The sequence below is a fragment of the Lipotes vexillifer genome, unplaced genomic scaffold, assembly GCF_000442215.2.
Source record: "Lipotes vexillifer unplaced genomic scaffold, Lipotes_vexillifer_v1.1 scaffold21, whole genome shotgun sequence".
NCBI classification, from domain to species: domain Eukaryota; kingdom Metazoa; phylum Chordata; class Mammalia; order Artiodactyla; family Lipotidae; genus Lipotes; species Lipotes vexillifer.
In genome coordinates this window covers 2,878,853-2,897,341 of record NW_006774065.1, presented here as the reverse complement: position 1 = coordinate 2,897,341, position 18,489 = coordinate 2,878,853, and the positions used below count along the sequence as shown (strand labels likewise).

General features: G+C 43.9%; 1 protein-coding gene across 1 annotated transcript in view; it reads left to right on the top strand.

Moving 5' to 3' along the window:
- The window catches only part of CFAP251 (cilia and flagella associated protein 251), a 65,516-nt gene that overhangs the window by 11,730 nt on the left and 35,297 nt on the right, over positions 1-18,489 (top strand). The window contains exons 5-11 of the mRNA XM_007448745.1: positions 3,378-3,489; positions 3,747-3,827; positions 10,034-10,111; positions 11,395-11,445; positions 14,409-14,623; positions 17,367-17,561; positions 18,288-18,478. Coding sequence (XP_007448807.1) covers positions 3,378-3,489; positions 3,747-3,827; positions 10,034-10,111; positions 11,395-11,445; positions 14,409-14,623; positions 17,367-17,561; positions 18,288-18,478 — 923 coding nt within the window. The remainder of the gene's footprint in view (positions 1-3,377; positions 3,490-3,746; positions 3,828-10,033; positions 10,112-11,394; positions 11,446-14,408; positions 14,624-17,366; positions 17,562-18,287; positions 18,479-18,489) is intronic.

Below are 18,489 nucleotides of genomic sequence, written 5' to 3'. Positions count from 1 at the left end.
CAAAAAAAAAAAAAAAAAAAAAAGATTTGCCTATTCTGGACATCGCATGTCCGTGGAATCATACAATATGTGGCTTTTGTGCCTGGCTTCTTTTACTTAACATAATATTTTCAAAATTCTCCCATGTTGTAGCATGAATCAGTACTCCATTCCTTTTTATAGCTGTTTAAGATTCCATTGCATGGATATACCACATTTTGTTTATCCATTCATCTGTTGATTTTTTTTTTTTTTTTGGCGGTACGCGGGCCTCTCACTGCTGTGGCCTCTCCCATTGCGGAGCACAGGCTCCGGATGCGCAGGCTCAGCGGCCATGACTCACGGGCCCAGCCGCTGCACGGCACGCAGGATAATCCTGGACCAGGGCACGAACCCGTGTCCCCTGCATCGGCAGGTGGACTCCCAACCACTGCGCCACCAGGGAAGCCCCCTGCTGCTGTTTTAAATGCACATGTGTAAGGGGACTTCCCTGGTGGTCCAGTAGTTAAGACTCCGTGCTTCCACTGCAGGGGCCATGGGTTCGATCCCTGGTCAGGGAACTAAGATCCTGCTTACCTCGAGGCCCAAAAAAAAAACACACATGTATGGCCATCATCATATATCATCATATGGTTTTTCTCTACAACGTTTTGAGCGTGATCTTTTTCCATGCGCAAAATCCTAATGGGCTCCCCTGCTGCCCGTTGTCAGCTCAGCCCTTGTTACAGGGAGTACACGCTTACATCCTAGCCATGCAAACACTTCCCCCACGGAATCAAATTCCCGTCTGCTTGCCTAGCGGTCATCTCTAGCGATTACATGCTTTTCAGCTTCAAGAAATGGCACATCCACCTGACACATACACGAGGGAAAGTCATCTCCTGCATCAGGAAGACCTGAGGCAGGAAGGATGGGCCCCTCTGGTGCCCCTCTTCTCTCAAGCCTTTGCTGACAGCTCCACTGCCCCAGGCAGAGCTGGCCTCCATTCAAACAGTGTTTATCCTTTGCTTTTTTCTTGTGTATAGAGCAGTCTCCCCCACTAGACCGGAGGTGACTCTGGCAGTCATTTTTTAAAATTACAAAGTGAAGTGTATCTGTGATTAACAATTAAAATGATATGTCGATATGAGTTTTATGATATTGCAAATGATGACTCTGGGAACCCAGAAAGGATTATCTGGTTTTAGAATTAATATTCACCTTATTAAAGTGATAAACGGTACTTCTTCCTTGAGATATTAGTTCAACTTAAGTCTTACTCTGTAAATCTAGCGTATTTTTGCAATTGCCTATAACGGGGCTTTGATTAATGTTTGGTCTCGCAAATTTTATTAACTCCTTTTAAACATTTTAAACTGCATTTAGAAATTGAATATATTCAGTTTCATCTTTAAGTTCTTTAGTAGTCTGATTAACAAATCCTTCACCAGTACTTAAGTAATTCTTGTAAATCTAATAAATTAGACATAAATATGGCAAGTCCTAAGTTCTCTTAAGTGTTCAAGTATTGTTTATAAACCTAATATAATTTGAATTTAAAATCACAAGTCTAAATCAACTACAGACCTTCAATTAGAATCACAAATTAATCTGTTAGAGACTCTAATATGTTAAATTCTCTTAAACATGACCCATTCTTAAAAAAAGGAACAAATCTCTTATCACAAATATGTTAAGAGTACAGGTCCAACGGACTTCATCTTCTCTGCATTTAATTCTAAATATCCCTGGGGATGAGATATACCTTCCCACGAAGAACATCATTATGTCCTTCCCAACAACTTTAGGACTCCCTTCCCAAGGCAATTTTTGGGGCCACGTCTCAGTGGGATAAAATATCTCAAGTGACAGAGAACCAGACAGGTCCTCAGCTAGGGCACAGACTTGGTTTCAGCCAATTGGGACACCGATGTGACATACTGAGGCCTGTGTGACATACTGAGGCCTGTGTATATTCGCTGTAACAAGGTCTCCATAATGAAAAACCAACGGGGGGGTCTGCATAGCCCGCGTTCTGGGATTAAGTCTTCCTATCACCCACTCTTCCAGTGGAAGTCAGGGACCCCCACCACATCACAGCTTACTTCCATCATTGCTTCAGCAGTTTCTTGCATTTCTTTGGCTCTCTCAGGTATTCAGATATCATCTAATTAAATTCTGCATGTGTTAAGGCTTTGTCTGCATCTTACAGTTCTAAAGTCTTGCCAGTGACACAATACAGACGTGTAAGAAAAAAAAAAGTAAGTCCCCCTTCACCCAAACCTATATCCAGAGTCACCATGTAGTTTGGAGTTCATTCCTCCAGACTTTTTTCTATACGTATAAATACACACACACACACACACTCTCTCTCTCTCTCTCTCTCTCTCTTTCTCTCTCTCTCTTTCCTCTCTCTCTCTTTCCTCTCTCTCTCTCAGGATGATGCTACATCTACTGTTTTGCTATTTGCTTTTTTCCACAAAATTTTGGTCACTTTCCCAAATCTACCTCATTCTTTTTGAAGGTGGCTTGCTTTTTCATTATGTGGTTTACCATGATATTTTTTAAACAAATCCCATATTAATGGATATTTATGTTGTTTCCAGATTTTTGCTACTAAAACAGTGCCACAATAAACAGGAACTGGCATTTATCTCTGTTTACGTTTGCTATTATTTCTCTAGGAAAAAAAAAGTTGTAGAAGTGGAATTGGCGAGTCTTAGGGTCTGTGCATTGAGGATTTTGACAGATGCGGGGAAGTTGCTGTCGAGAAAGCCTGTGCTTGTTTACACTCCCCCTTCTGGAGGAGGACGCCGGCTTTCCTGAGAGCTAGGATGGTGTCCTAGACATCTTGTTTCATGTTCTCATCCTTCACGCCTGGCACAGAATCAGCACTCGATAATGAAGGAGAGACTAGAGCTCCAGGAGAGAACAAATAGCATGTTTACGTGCTGCCCTGAGTTAGTTTTTGTTTTAAATTTGAGGTAAAATTCACATAACATAAAAGTAACCATTTTAAAGTGAACAACTCAGTGGCATTTAGTATATGCACAGTGTGGTGCAACCACCGCCTCTTATCTGGTTGCAGAACATTTTCTTCACCGCAGAAGGAAACCCTGAAACCATCAGCCTTCACATCCCGCTCCCCTACCCTCTGGAAAACACGCAACTGCTTTCTGCCGCTATGGATTTGCCTATCTTGGAGGTTTGATATAAATGGAATCATACAATATGTAGCCTTTGGTGTCTGGCTTCTTTCACTCAGCACCATGGTTTCAAGGTTCATCCGTGTTGTCACCTGTGTCAGTGCTTCACTCCTTTTTTATGGAGGAGCAATTTTCCGTCATGTGGGTGGACCACGTTTGTTTCTCCGTAGCTGTTCTGTTCCTGACCTGGGTGTCCCCCGTCCTGTTTTGCAGCATTCCTGTGCACACGATATTTGACAGCTGCCCAGAAGGTGGTGGCATCAGGGCCATGGCCATCACCCACGACGCCAAGTACCTGGCGACCATCTCAGACACTGAGATCCAGGTACAGGGCCTGTCACGGCAGCTTCAGCGGCTGCCCCGCCCGTCACAAGTGTCCCTGCAAGCAGCTCTGCTCAGGCCGTGTGGCCTCTGTGGTTCTCTGGGTGGAGGGGGGTGACTGGTCAGGGGCTCCCTGCTTGCGGCTTAGCTCACTGTGCTTTGCTTAGTTAGCAGAAGTCACTGGCTTACCACAAGAGGTGTAGGTTCCTCCAGTAGCCTTCAGGGATCTTCTCACTCTCCTCTGTCTGCCATCACTTACAGAAAGTTTGCATCTGGAGGTGGACTTTAGCGGTGGAAACACCGGCCTGCACTCTTAACCTTCCCAAAGAGTATGGTTTTCAGGTGAGTTCATTTCGAGCCTGTAAAGATCCACCTAGTAAATGCGGGCCACGCATTTACACTGCAGGGAGCTCAGGTTCAATCCCTGGTCGGGGAACTAAGATCCCCACAAGCCGCGTGGCGTGACCCGGACAAACAAAAATGGAAATTGATTAATGTTAAAGTACAAATTCATTTCCTCGGCTTCACTAGCCACATTTCAGCCACTCATTATCCACGTGCGGCTGGTGGCTACATTGTTGGCAGCACAGGTGATAGAACACCTCCACCCCAACGGGAAGTGCTGCTGGACAGCACCACACAAGCCTCCCCAGCTCTGGGTGAGCCCCACCCTCAGCCTCCTCTGGGCCTGGACCCCAGCGGGCTGAATGTAGCTGGGGAGAAGCACCCAACCCAGCGGATTCATCCTACTTGCAATTCAGTCACGAATTTCAAGACGGCTCTGGGCCTGGCTTGGCCGCTCTGGTCGGCTGTCCCTTTCATTTCCAGAGACGACAGTTTCACAGCTGCTGTCCCACCATCCCCTGCCCTGCTTCCCATGCTCAGCGGGTGACCGCCCCCAACCCCGTGTTTCATTGAGAAAATGGGCCGTCAGATACAAACGCGGGCCTGTACTCCCTCCCCAGCCTGCAACACACCTTCAACCCCGCCATCTTCTCTTGTCCCCTCTGACCGCGGCGAAGGGCCAGCGCTCTAGATCCCCCCGCTGGCTGCCTCAGGGCCCTTCTCCTGCAGCTGTCAACTCTCGCTCTGCTGCGAATAAACATGCTTCAGGACCACCGGTCCTGAGAGAACTCCTCCGACCCCACGTCTCCTTCCAGCTACGCCCTCTGCCCCTCTTCCCAGGGAAACTTCTCAGAAGCGCTGTCCACACTTGCTTTCTCGACTTCCTCGTCTCCTTGACTTTTTTTTTTCTTTTTGCAAGAAATAGTTGGCCTCTTTACATTTTATTGCTAAGTAAGGCATACATGCAAAATGTGTACATTTTAAGGAAGAAAGTAAAATGTACCTGCATGCTCACCACTGGATCATGAAATAGAATGTTACCGAAACCCTAGAAACCCCTGTGTTCCCCTCCCCGATCTCATCCCAAGCTTTGCTCCCGAGTGAACCATTATCCCCAATTTTGTGTTATACCTGCCTGTGCTTTTCTTTATACTTTTCCCCAGTGGTGTATGTATCCTTCAATACTGTCTTCTTTCATTTTACCTGTTTTTGACCTTTCTGTGTTTGGGATCAGATTAATTGCTTCATCTGCTCAGCATTGTTTCTGAGATTCACTGATGTCGATTCTTGAGCTGTAATTCCTATTCACTTTCCCTGCTGTACAGTTTTTTGTTCTTTGAGTGCCACACAACTTATTTATCCATCCTCTGTTGATGGACATTTCTGTTCTTTTCATCTGTCCTCCACCCACCCACAGCTCTACCAGAACTATGCTTGTCACGGTCACTGGTGTTCCCAAATCAAACGGACGTTGTTGAACCCTCATCACACCCTTCCCAGTGGGCTCACAAGACGCTTTTCCTGCTGTCTCCCCGGCCGTTCTTTCTCAGCTTCCTTCGTGGCTTCTTCTTTCATTTTACACCTTCTAAATCTTGGCGCTCCTCCGGGTTTGGTTCTGGGAGCTCTTCGTCTGCCTCTTCCTCTTCTTGCCGTGCTTGCTTCTTGGGCATCTCATCCCAGCGGCTGTAAGTACCATTTATTTCCAAGGTCGATGCTGGACTCCTTCCTCTCTTCCCTGTCTGCACTGCCACCATCTAGTCCAGACCACAGTCACCTCTGCCTGCGTGACCTCCGCATCCTCCCAGCTGATCTCTGCTGCACCCTGCTGCACCCTTGCCAATCTCCCCACAGCAGTCAGAGTGATATTTTTTAAATAAGCAAAACGGATTATATCATATCACTCCCTGACTCAGAATCCTTCAGTGCCTTCCCTTGTCCTTAGAATAAAACCCAGACTCCTCACTATGGCCTTCAAGGTATGATCTCTTCCCTCTATCCATCTCTCCCAACATCGACTCTCCTGTTTATTAATGTTACTTTGCATATTTTAATGAATTTTATGAAATAGACTCTTTGTGGAGGGCTCTGGCTTCTTTCACGCAACATAATTTTTTTTAAAGATGTATTATTTATTTTTAAATTTTTTATTTATTTTTATTTTTGGCTGAGTTAGGTCTCTGTTGCTGCGCGTGGGCTTTCTCTAGTTGCGGAGAGCGGGGGCCACTCTTCGTTGCAGTGCACGGCCTTCTCACTGCGGTGGCTTCTCTTGTTGTGGAGCACGGGCTCTAGGTGCACGGGCTTCAGTAGTTGTGGCTCACGGACTCTAGAGTTGAAGTCTCAGTAGTTGTGCACACGGGCTTAGTTGCTCTGCGGCATGTGGGATCTTCCCGGACCAAGGCTCGGACCTGTGTCCCCTGCATTGGCAGGCGATCCTTAACCGCTGCACCACCAGGGAAGTCCTATTTATTTATTTTTATTATTATTTTTGGGCTGCCATGGGTCTTTGTTGCTGTATGCAGGCTTTCTCTAGTTGCAGCAAGTGGGTGCTAGTCTTCGTTGTGGTGTGCAGGCTTCTCACTGCGGTGGCTTCTCTTGTTGCAGAGCACGGGCTCTAGGTGCACAGGCTTCAGGAGTTGTGGCACGTGGGCTCAGTAGTTGTGTCTCGTGGGCTCTAGAGTGCAGGCGCAGTAGTTGTGGCGCACACGCTTAGTTGCTCCACGGCATGTGTGATCTTCCCGGACCAGGGCTCGAACCTGCACTAGCAGGCGGATTCTTTTTTTTTAAAATAAATTTTTTTATTTTTTATTTTTATTTTATTTTTGGCTGCATTGGGTCTTCGTTGCTGTGCGTGGGCTTTCTCTAGTTGGTGGCGAGCGGGGGCTACTCTGCATTGTGGTGCGTGGGCTTCTCATCGCAGTGGCTTCTCGTTGCAGAGCATGGGCTCGAGGCGCGTGGGCTTCAGTAGTTGTGGCATGCGGGCTCAGTAGCTGTGGCTCGTGGGCTCTAGAGCACAGGCTCAGTAGTTGTGGCGCACGGGCTTAGTTGCTTCACGGCATGTGGGATCTTCCCAGACCAGGGCTTGAACCCGTGTCCCCTGCATTGGCAGGCGGATTCTTAACCACTGTGCCACCAGGGAAGTCCTGTGTTTTTTATTCATTTTTCTCCCACCCTATGCTTTATTCACTTTTTTTATACGTCTTTATTGGAGTATAATTGCTTTACAATGTTGTGTTAGTATCGCCCATCGCCTCCCTGTTGAGCCTCCCTCCCACTCTCCCTATCCCACCCCTCTAGGTCGTCGCAAAGCACTGAGCTGATCTCCCTGTGCTATGCAGCAGCGTCCCACTAGCTATCTGTTTTACATTTGGTAGTGTATATATGCCAATGCTACTCTCTCACTACGTCCCAGCTTCCCCTTCCCCCTCTGTGTTGTCAAGTCCGTTGTCTACATCTACGTCTTTATTCCTGCCCTGCCACTAGGTCCATCAGTACCATTTTTCTAGATTCCATATATATGCGTTAGCATACGGTATTTGTTTTCCTCTTTCTGACTTACTTCACTCTGTATGACAGACTCTAGCCTAGGTCCATCCACCTCACTAAAAATAACTCAATTTCCATTTTGTGTTTTTTAAACCATTTTTTCCTCAGATCTAGAAATTCCACTTGATTTTTTTAAAAAATAGAGTTATCTGATTGCTGATCATCAGGGAAAGGCAAATTAAAACCCCAGTGAGATATCACCTCACAACTATCAGAATGACCACAATATAACAAATATTGGAGAGGATGTGGAGAAAAGGGAACCCTCGTGCACTGTTGGTGGGAATGTAAATTGGTGCAGCCACTGTGGAAAACAATATGGAGGTTTCCCAAAAAACTAAAAATAGAACTTCCATATGAGCTAGCAATTCCACTCCTGGATATATATCTGAAAAAAACCAAAAACACTAATTCAAAAAGTTACATACACCCCAGTGTTCGTCGTAGCAGCATTATTTACAATTACCAAGATATGGAAGCAACCTAAGTGTCCATCAACAGATGAATGGATAAAGAAGATATGGTACATATATATAATGGAATACTACTCAGCCATAAAAAAATACCTGGATCTCCTGGGGGTCTCTTTCTGTAGATTACTTTTCTCCCTTGTTTTTCAGTCATTTGGACATGTCTCTTGCCTCTGCCTGGTTGTTTTTCATTGAATGCTAGATGTTATGCTTTAAAAAGAATAGGAATAATTTGAGGCTCAGGTTGATAATAACTTACTCCAAGGAAGACTTACTTTTGCTTCTTAGAGGCCTTTGGCAAAGTGGTCACCTCAATCTAATCAGAGATTGAGGTGATTTGAGGCTGATTTTCAGCCTTTGTGAGGCCTCATCCATGCACTTGCGTTCACCAGTTCTTCACCCCACCCAGACCTTTGTGTTGTCCTGAAATTGATCATCTGACATTGGCATTGGTAGTTTACATTCCTGAAATGAGGCAGCAATCAACAGGCAAGGAATAGGATATGGGGTGGGAGAGGCAGGAACGGAACTTAGAAAGCATTTCTCGGAAAGCAAATACCTTATGCTAACATATATATGTGGAATTTTTTTAAAAAATGGTTCTGAAGAACCTAGGGGCAGGACAGGAATAAAGACGCAGATGTAGAGAATGGACTTGAGGACACGGGGAGGGGGAACGGTAAGCTGGGACGAAGTGAGAGAGTGGCATGGGCATATATACACTACCAAATGTAAACTAGATAGCTAGTGGGAAGCAGCTGCATTGCACAGGGAGATCAGCTTGGTGCTTTGTGACCACCTAGAGGGGTGGGATAGGGAGGGTGGGAGGGAGACGCAAGAGGGAGGGGATATGAGGATATATGTATGCATTTCGTTGATTCACTTTGTTATACAGCAGAAACTAACAGAACATTGTAAAGCAATTATACTCCAATAAAGATGAAAAAAAAAATCAAAGAAAAAAAATACTTCTTGGGACTTACCTGGCAGTCCAGTGGTTAAGACTTCACCTTCCAATGCAGGGTGTGCGGGTTTGGTACCTGGTTGGGGAGCTAAGATCCCACATGCCTCAGTGCCAACAAACCAGAATGTAAAACAGAAGCAATATTGTAAGAAATTCAATAAAGACTTTAAAAATGGTCCACATCCAAAAAAATCTTTAAAAAACAAACAAAGCATTTCTCCAGCCCATCTCTCATCTGTCTCCTGCAGCCCTCCATGTCAGGCTGCAGCTGCCTGCCTCCCATGCATATATCATTTCAAGACTTATTGCCTTGTCTCCCCAGGGATTTCTCACTTGTTACTTAGTTTCTGCATTTCAGGTTTCCTTCACTTCTATAGTGTCTGCAGGGTTGATTTTTGGGGAGGGAGCCAGGCAACGCATGCTACACACCATCTTGGCAGGAATCAGAACCCCCTTCCAATATTTTGCATTCATTCCAAGTTCCCTTGTGGCCCTGTTAAATTTAGAAATGAATACACAGCAGTCTTTGTCCAAAAGGACACAGAATAAAGGTTATTGGTGAATATACTCGTTTACTTTTGCTTGCTCCAATTTATAGATGATGAATTATAATAAATAAGACTAAATAAGAAAGGAAACACGTTTGAGACCATTAATTTTAACGCTCAGTATTTAAATTATATTCCTATTGCTTATAAAATGCCATGTCTGGTTTTTTTTTTCTTGTTTTCTTTTGTTTTGTTTGTTTGTTTTTGTTATTTTGACCATGCCATGAGGCATGTGGGATCTTAGTTCCCCGACCAGGGACTGAACCTGTGCTCCCAGCAGTGGAAGTGTGGAAACTTAACCACTGGACCACCAGGGAAATCCCCCATGTCTTTTCTGTCTTATATTCCTACTCAGTTATTTACTTTAATTAAAAATATTATTTAGGGCTTCCCTGGTGGCGCAGTGGTTGAGAGTCCGCCTGCCGATGCAGGGGACGCAGGTTCGTGCCCCGGTCGGGGAAGATCCCACGTACCGCGGAGCGGCTGGGCCCGTGAGCCATGGCCACTGAGCCGGCGCGTCCAGTGCCTGTGCTCTGTAACAGGAGAGGCCACAACAGTGAGAGGCCCGCATACTGAAAAAAAAAAAAAAAAAAAATTTACTCAACTTTAACATTCAGCTTAACCAGAGAGAAACAGAAAATGTATTATAATGTAACATTTTCATACTTTATATTTCAGAGCTACCTTACTTTTAATCCAACAAATAATAAAGAATTGGTGAGCAATAGTAAAACACAAGCAATATATTATATGTGGGTAAGTAGAAATATTTTCATTTGTTTTAAATGTATAAACAAGTATGTGTTTATTCTTTGAGTACAGATCTTTTGGTAATGTAACAATATAGTATCTACTTAGAAAGCAATAAACATATATTAAAATGTTTTGATTTAATTATAGCATTTATTTTAGTCCCATTGGAAATTAGCATATTAAATCAGAAGCAGATAATTTAAATTTCATTTAAGTTTTTAAAGTAATGTGGCAGATATTTATGTGAATATATTTAAGGTCTAAAATATATTCAAGATCAAGGGTTTTTCAAGATCTTGGACTTTATTCCCTTTCAAAAAGGAATTAACAGATTGGTCATATGTATACTGACACAGGGCAAAATCATGAGATTAAAAAAAAATCAAAAGTTAAACATAAAATTACCATATGACCCACCAATTTCTAGGTATATACCCCAAAGAATTGAAAACAGGTGTTCAAACAAATACTTATGCAAAAATGTTCATAGCCCCAGCATTATTCACAATAATCAAAAGGTAGAAACAAATCAAATGCCCATCAACTAATGAATGGATAAACCAAATGTGGTCTATCCATATATGGAATATTGTTGAGCCGTTAAAAGCAATGAAGTGCAGACGCCTGCCACACCGTGGATGAACCTTTAGAACATTATGCTGAACGAAAAGCCAGACACAAAAAGCCACATACTCTATAATTCCATTGATATGAACTGTCCAGAATAGGTAAATTCATAGAGACAGAAATCAGAATGGTGGTTGTCAGGGGCTGGGGGGGATGGGAGGTGACTGCTTAATGGATAGAGGGCTTCATTTTGGGCTGACGAAAGTGTCCTGGAACTAGATGGAATGATGGTTGCACAGTATTGTTAATGTACTAAATGGCACTAAATTTTACACTTTAAAAGGGTTAATGGTTAATTTTATATTAAGTGAATTTTCCTCAATAAAAAAATGCTAAACAAAAACGCTTTGAATTGCTGATTTTCAGTGATATTCATTCCTTCAGGTATTAATTATAGCTTCAAAGCCTTATAAATGTAGAATTCAGATTTGCATTAACTACCACTTAGTCACAATCATTTGTGGCGTTTTTTATGTATTTACTTTTTTTTCAGAATGTTTCTAGATGTCCCTAGAGACAGCAGGTTATCCTACCTGTAGAAATTGCAAAGCTCTGACCCTGTTCAGATGCATTTGTTTTGATTTTTGCTGTTATGTAGCTCTTCTTTTGGAAACCAAGTCTTTGTTTAGTAGTGATTTTTTTTTTTCTGTGCTTATCAGTATGAAGAGGGAGATATACTTGTTCACAGTGCCCCACTTTTAACAGAAAAAGTGAGTATGCCTGTTGTGCTTTTTTTTACGTCTGACTGTGGAGAATAAATATGTGTGTGTCAGCTTAGTCATTTTGGGCTTCTCTTTGTATGTGTCTTTATATTGCAAAATAATTTGAAATTTTTACTTAGGTCCTTTACCATACTGAATGGCCAGTTAAAAATAATGGACGGATTGTTCAAAATAATATGGAATGAAAATAAATGGCAGGAACTTCCCTGGTGGTCCAGTGGCTAAGACTGCACTCCCAATTCAGGGGGCCTGGGTTCGATCCCTGGTCAGGGAACTAGATCCTGCATGCCGCGACTGAGTTTGCATGCCGCAGTTGAAGATCCTACACGCGGCAGCAAAGATCCCTCGGACCGCAACTAAAAACCAGCACAGCCAAATAAATAATTTTAAAAAACAATCAATCAATCAATCAATCAATAAATGGCAAAGAAAGTTTACTACCATGAGAAAATACCCAAGAAAGTGATGATTTTTATAATGTATGTGTGCACATGACAAAAGATGAAAGTTAATTTGGGGTGAAATAAGTAAAGTAGTTGAACATGAGTGGATCCCTTTAAGCTGCTCAGTTTTCAGAGCAATAAAAATGATACTGGGTGCACTTCCCTGGCGGTCCAGTGGTTCAGACTTGGTGCTCCCAATGCAGGCAGCGCGGGTTCCAACCCTGGTGGGGGAACTAAGATCCTGAAAGACGCAGGGCCAAAAATAAGTCAATGGATGGTTAGATAGATAGATAGATAGGACCTTTTTTTTTTTTTTGCGGTACATGGGCCTCTCACCGCGGGGGCCTCCCCTGTTGCGGAGCACAGGCTCCGGACACGCAGGCCCAGCGGCCATGGCTCACGGGCCCAGCCACTCCGCGGCATGTGGGATCCTCCCGGACTGGGGCATGAACCCGTGTCCCCTGCATTGGCAGGCGGACTCTCAACCACTGCGCCACCAGGGAAGCCCGATAGGGCCATTTTCAAAAGATGATGTTGGGTATTTAGATGTTTAAGAGCCAGTAGAAAGGTGGTGAGCCAGGTGTTGCGGGGGAACGTTTTATCGTTCCTGCTTTCCTTGAGTGGTTGCACCTGAGGTGGACCTTGAGTCCTGTCTCCTGCAGCAGTTTCTGCTTTTGATACTCACATAACCTGCTCTCACTGTGCAGCTGACAATGATTTTTCTGCTTCCCTTCTTCACTTTTGGTTTGACCAATAAAACTTTATTTTTCAAGAGGGCGTATATGCCAAAAGACGGTGGACACAAGGCAAGATTATTCTGCCTGCAAACTTTGCTTTTCATACATCGAAGTATCAAAAAAAAATATAGTCAGTTCTCATTATTTGCAGCAGTTATGTTCTGTAAGGTCTCTGTAGACCTGAATTAGTGAATGCTGAATCATTGCTCCTAGAAGAGATACAGGAATAGGCTCCTGCCAGCCTAGGGTCACAGTACTTTCACCGACTGACAGGTACATGACCTCATTTTATGTATGTTTCTGTTTAAAGACACCATATTTAATATATAATGTTGGTTCCTTAATGTTGGACTCCCTAGATAGAACTCCTGCCTGAATGAGGCTTATCTAACACAGGTGTATTCTCTGTAAGGCACGTCACAGCCTTCTTGGGCTTAGGAGCACTAGACAGCATTTCAGTACCATAGTCGGGAGCCAACTTAAATACCAAAATCACCAACAAAAAGCACCAAAAAGGGCTTCCCTGGTGGCGCAGTGGTTGAGAGTCTGCCTGCTGATGTAGGGGACACGGGTTTGTGCCCCGGTCTGGGAAGATCCCACATGCCACGGAGTGGCTAGGCCCGTGAGCCATGGCCGCTGAGCCTGCGCATCCGGAGCCTGTGCTCCGCAATGGGAGAGGCCACAACAGTGAGAGGCCCGCATACCGCGAAAAAAAAAAAAAAGCACCAAAAAAAATTTAGAACATCACATTAAGCAGGCTAGGAAAAGGACACTTGTCTCTTGTTTGAGAGCTGAAACAAGAAGGCACAGAGTTGCCTTGTTTGACCTCAGCTGGGAATGTCACGTTTTTCACCACTCGGCACATGCACGCATCTGCAAATGATTGTGAAAGTGCCACGAGGATTGATTTGGGGGTTACAAATAAATATCAGAAAGTAAGTAAATTCACAAATACCGAATCCACAAAGAATGAGGATCGGCTGCAGTTTGAAATGATAAAAATGCCTCGTGTTGAAACAGGGCTGTTCTTAGAAAGAACGTGATGGCCTTGCTTGACCAATTGTGCTTTTACTGACCCTCTTGTGTTCAGGTCAAAGAGGTCCACCTTAGGATCTTCTCTGCCTAAGTAGAGAGTCAGGCAGCAGACTTACTGTATCATATGACAGATCACCGAATTTCCTTCATGTATTCATTCAGTAAACATTCACTGAGGGTTCACTCGCTGCTCTGGGTTCTTTCTATACTTCATCTCTAAGACACTCCCTAAGAAAGATGGCCTAGTGCCTTATCCTACGTAGCACACATTTAATAAGAAGTCTTGGGGCATTTCTATGTACAGCACTTAAATTTCCACTGATGGGAAAATAATGTATGATCAAAAATAAACTGAGAGAATTGTTTTATAATGTTTTACAGCTGGAGCATGCTTTGTCCACGACAGAGCATTAGTTTCTTTATCAGTCTCTGAAACCTCAGTAAGAGAAGTTGAACAGATATAAACGATGATTAATCACTCCTTCATTTGCTTTAAGCAAACAGTTTAATTAAGCCAGTATATAACCCTTCACTTGCTCTTAGCAAACTTTCAGAGGTTCAGAACTGCCTGATCATGGCAATCCATGGGGGAGGGTTTTTTTAAATGATTTTTTTTTTTTTACTTCATTTTTTTCCTACTATATTTAGGTAAAACATTATAAAACGTCGTGTTGATAAATGTTTTGTTTTATATTTACTACCAAAGGTAACTCATAACCTGTCTCTTGAAATGCAGACATTCAACAAGCTCGTGGGAAAATTTAGCCAGTCAGTCTTTCATTTGAATTTAACCCAAATACTGTCGGCGACAATGGAAGGGAAGCTGGTTGTCTGGGACATTTACCGCCCACCGCTGTCTGCCTCCACCTCTTTGGGCTTTCCCCACATCACACCTTGTAAACTGGTTCATTTGCAGAAGGAGGGTATCACGGTGCTTACTACAGTTGACAGGTACTTAATTAATTAAAAAGTAGCTATAGATGATTATAAAGTTATTTTAAAACCCATTTGGAGGTATACACGTATGTTGTATATGCATAGATTGTTTCTGGAGAGAGCCAATTAACTGGAAACGCTGGCTGCCTCTGAGGAAAAGAACTGAGAGCTAGGATCGAGGATGGGGGTGGATTTACTTCTTTTTATAGTCCCATTTGTCCTGATTGGTTGGCTTTTTAAAAAAAAAAATCATGGGCATGTATTACTTTTTTTAATAGTAATTTAATATTTTATTTATTTATTTTATTTTTGGCTGCGTTGGGTCTTTGCTGCTGCGCGCAGGCTTTCTCTAGTTGCAGCGAGCGGGGGCTACTCTTCATTGCGGTGCACAGGCTTCTCATTGTGGTGGCTTCTCTTGTTGCAGAGCATAGGCTCTAGAGCACACGGCCTTCGGTAGTTGTGGCATGCGGGCTTCAGTAGTTGTGGCTCGTGAGCTGTAGAGCGCAGGCTCAGTAGTTGTGGTGCACGGGCTTATTTGCTCTGTGGCATGTGGGATCTTCCCGGACCAGGGCTCGAACCCGTGTCCCCTGCACTGGCAGGTGGCTTCTTAACCGCTGCACCACCAGGGAAGTCCCAGGCATGTATTGCTTTTAACAGTCCTTTTGTGTTGGTGAAACAAAAAGTAACTAATTTTTTTTCTTCTGCCCTAATTAGACTTATTTTGCCCATACTTTAAATTTAAGAAAAGGACATAAATAGCTATATATTTCTTTCTGATTACAGAATAACATTTACCCATCATGAAAAGATGAACTACAACATAACTTTATAAAGTTCCCTAACTCTTTGATTTTGAGAGGCTGCGGGAGCACATAGATGATCTAAGCCTTATGCCTTAGCCTCAGACATAAAGGGGTTCATATTGCCAGATGCATCCCTTCCTTGCCAAGTGACCTTGGACAAGGGACTTAAATGTGCTGAGCCTCCAGTCTTCCATCTGTAAAGTAGGCATAACAATACTGTCCCTCCAGAGTGATTTTGTGAGGATGGCTTGTGGAATCTTAGTTCCCTGACCAGGGATTGAACCCTGGCCCTGGCAGTGAAAGCTCTGAGTCCTAACCACTGGACCGCCAGGGAATTCCCAAGCCTTGTAAAATTCTTAGCATGTCATCTGGTACAGGGGAGCTCTAGGTAAAACAGCCATTATCAGTGTGCTGGAGACGATTGCCTCGTGACAAGAACCCTGCCCACATGGTTGGAGTCACTGTGCCATCTGCTTCCCAGAAGCCCATTGCTTTCTTGACCCTTTCTTTTAACACAGAGGAACAGTGAGGTCCTGACGTGGCTTTACAAAGACAAATGCAAATCGTCATCTTCACTCACTTGATGGGAAAAGACAGTAGTAGAATTGCAGTTGATGATGCAATCCACTTTTAATTGTTGGGGGTTAGGACCCAGGGAAGACCAGTCCTGGGTTTCCTTTTCTCCATGTCAAATAAAACCCAGCCAGGACCCCAGAGCCCTTGCAGGAAAAGGTCTCAGAAAACACTTGGCTTGTTTTGCCGTTTCTGTCCGGCAGAGGGCTGTGAATGACATTCTCGCCAATTACTCGGCCCACCTGCCTTGCTTATTAATCAGAAACCTCATTTGATCACTTTGCGTATGTAAGAGAAAATTCATCCCACACCTCCCCCCGCCCCCCCATGATTAGAGTTATGTCAGAGGCTTTAAAAAAAAAAAACTCATTTGGGATGGCTCTAAGGACTGGAAATAAAAGCTGTTTTGTCACGCAGCACTGCCTTTGGCTGTGGTGACTGGACAGGGTTTTACAATCGATTGCTCTCACAGCAGTGTCCTCCTGTATCTCGTTGCCAGCCTGCATGATTTCAGAGGAATGGTTGATGGACTCTGTTGTCATCTGTAGTCTTACGGCAGAGGATGTAAATCACTGCCCACTGCCATTGCATGGGGCTGATCTTGGGGGGCAGGGAAGAGGAGAGCCGAGAGCATGGGCTTTGCATAAGATACACCTGGATCCCTGCATAGTCTAGCCACGTGGCCCTGATAGGGTTGCCAGGTTTATGTACGTCCCAAATGTTGCATGGGGCAACTGCATTTGGGACCATGCAATATATAGGACATACTTATTCTAAAAATTTACTCATTGTTCATCTGAAATTCAAATTTAACTGGGTATCCTGCATTTTTATTTGCTAAATCTGGCAATCTGAGGCCTTGAGCCTTAAGTTTCCTAGATGTGAACTGGGATGACAGTAAAATCAACCACATAGGGCAATATTTTTTTTAATAAATTTATTTATTTGTTTTTAATTTTGGCTGTGTTGGGTCTTCGCTGCTGCGTGCAGGCTTTCTCTAGCTGCGGCGAGTGGGGGCTACTGTTCATTGTGGTGCGCGGACCTCTCACTGCAGCGGCTTCTCTTGTTGTGGAGCACAGGCTCCAGTCACGCGGGCTTCAGTAGTTGTGGCTTGCGGCCTCTCTAGAGCGCAGGTTCAGTAGTTGTGGCACATGGGCTTAGTTTCTCAGCAGCATGTGGGATCTTCCTGGACCAGGGCTTGAACCCGTGTCCCCTGCATTGGCAGGTGGATTCTTAACCACTGCACCACCAGGGAAGCCCAGGGCATTATTAAGTGAAAGTTTTTACAATGCCCAGAGTCCAGGGGCTGACATATAATTAGGTGTTCAATAGATGGTACTCATTACCATTATTTAACAAACCGATGTTATTCTCCATTTCAGCTATATTGTCACAGGTGACATTCGGGGTAACATCAAATTCTACGATCACACCCTGTCCATTGTGAACTGGTACAGCCACTTCAAACTGAGCTCCATAAGAAGCCTGTCCTTCTCAAAGACCCCGGCAACTCCTCCGACTGAAAATACAAACTATCCTCCAGACTGCACTTTAAAAGGTGACCTTTTTATTGTCAGGTGAGTTGTGAATGGATCTCATCCTTTGCATATGGTCAAAAAGTGATGTCTTCTTTTAGTTTGTGTACAGTGGGGTCTTCTTCCTGTTCCTGGGATGTGAACTCAAGGGTACTGGCCTCCCTAGTCAGTCCTTTGCCTGGCTTGCAGACGGATCTCCTTGGCTGATCACAATCACTATTTAATCGATTTTTTAAGTGAAACATCATTCTCCTGTTAAGAATGTCTAGTGATGGGAAGCTGGAAAGGGCTCTAATCTCTGTTGCCTCTGGAGTCCTTCGCTGTAGGTTGGTCTCCTTTCTCGAAGCTGAGTTTGTCCTGTCACTACAGTTAAAGGGATTTGATAGTTAATAGCCATAACATTTCAAGACAGAATTATCTGTGAGTCTGCTTAATTACCCTTGTGGTATTTGCAGGCACATCTGTATGTGTGCACCAAACTCCATATTTGCATACACAAATGAATATTTGCATGTGCAGATTAGCTAATTGTACAACTGACTGTCCATCTGCATACTTAATGACTCAATTTACATGTAGAAATGTGGGCTTTTTCACTTGCAAATGGAGGCTGTTGGGTATTGGTGGTATATTTTTGGAGATGTTGGGTTAATAATGTCACTAAATTACAGACGACAGAGGCGTTTCATGTGCAATTAGCAGCAGAATAGCTGGCGTGCCCCATTCCCTGCAAACACTGATGCTGTTGGGTCTCTCCTTGGCAAACAGGAATTTTATCATTGGAACGTCGGATGCGTCAGTGTACCACTTAACAGCAGATGGGACCAAACTTGAAAAGTTATTTGTAGAGCCCAAGGATGCCATTTGTGCCATCTCCTGCCACCCGTACCAACCCCTCATTGCCATCGGGAGTTTCTGTGGGATGATCAAAGTGTGGGATTATGAACAGAAAAAATACCTCTTCAGCAGG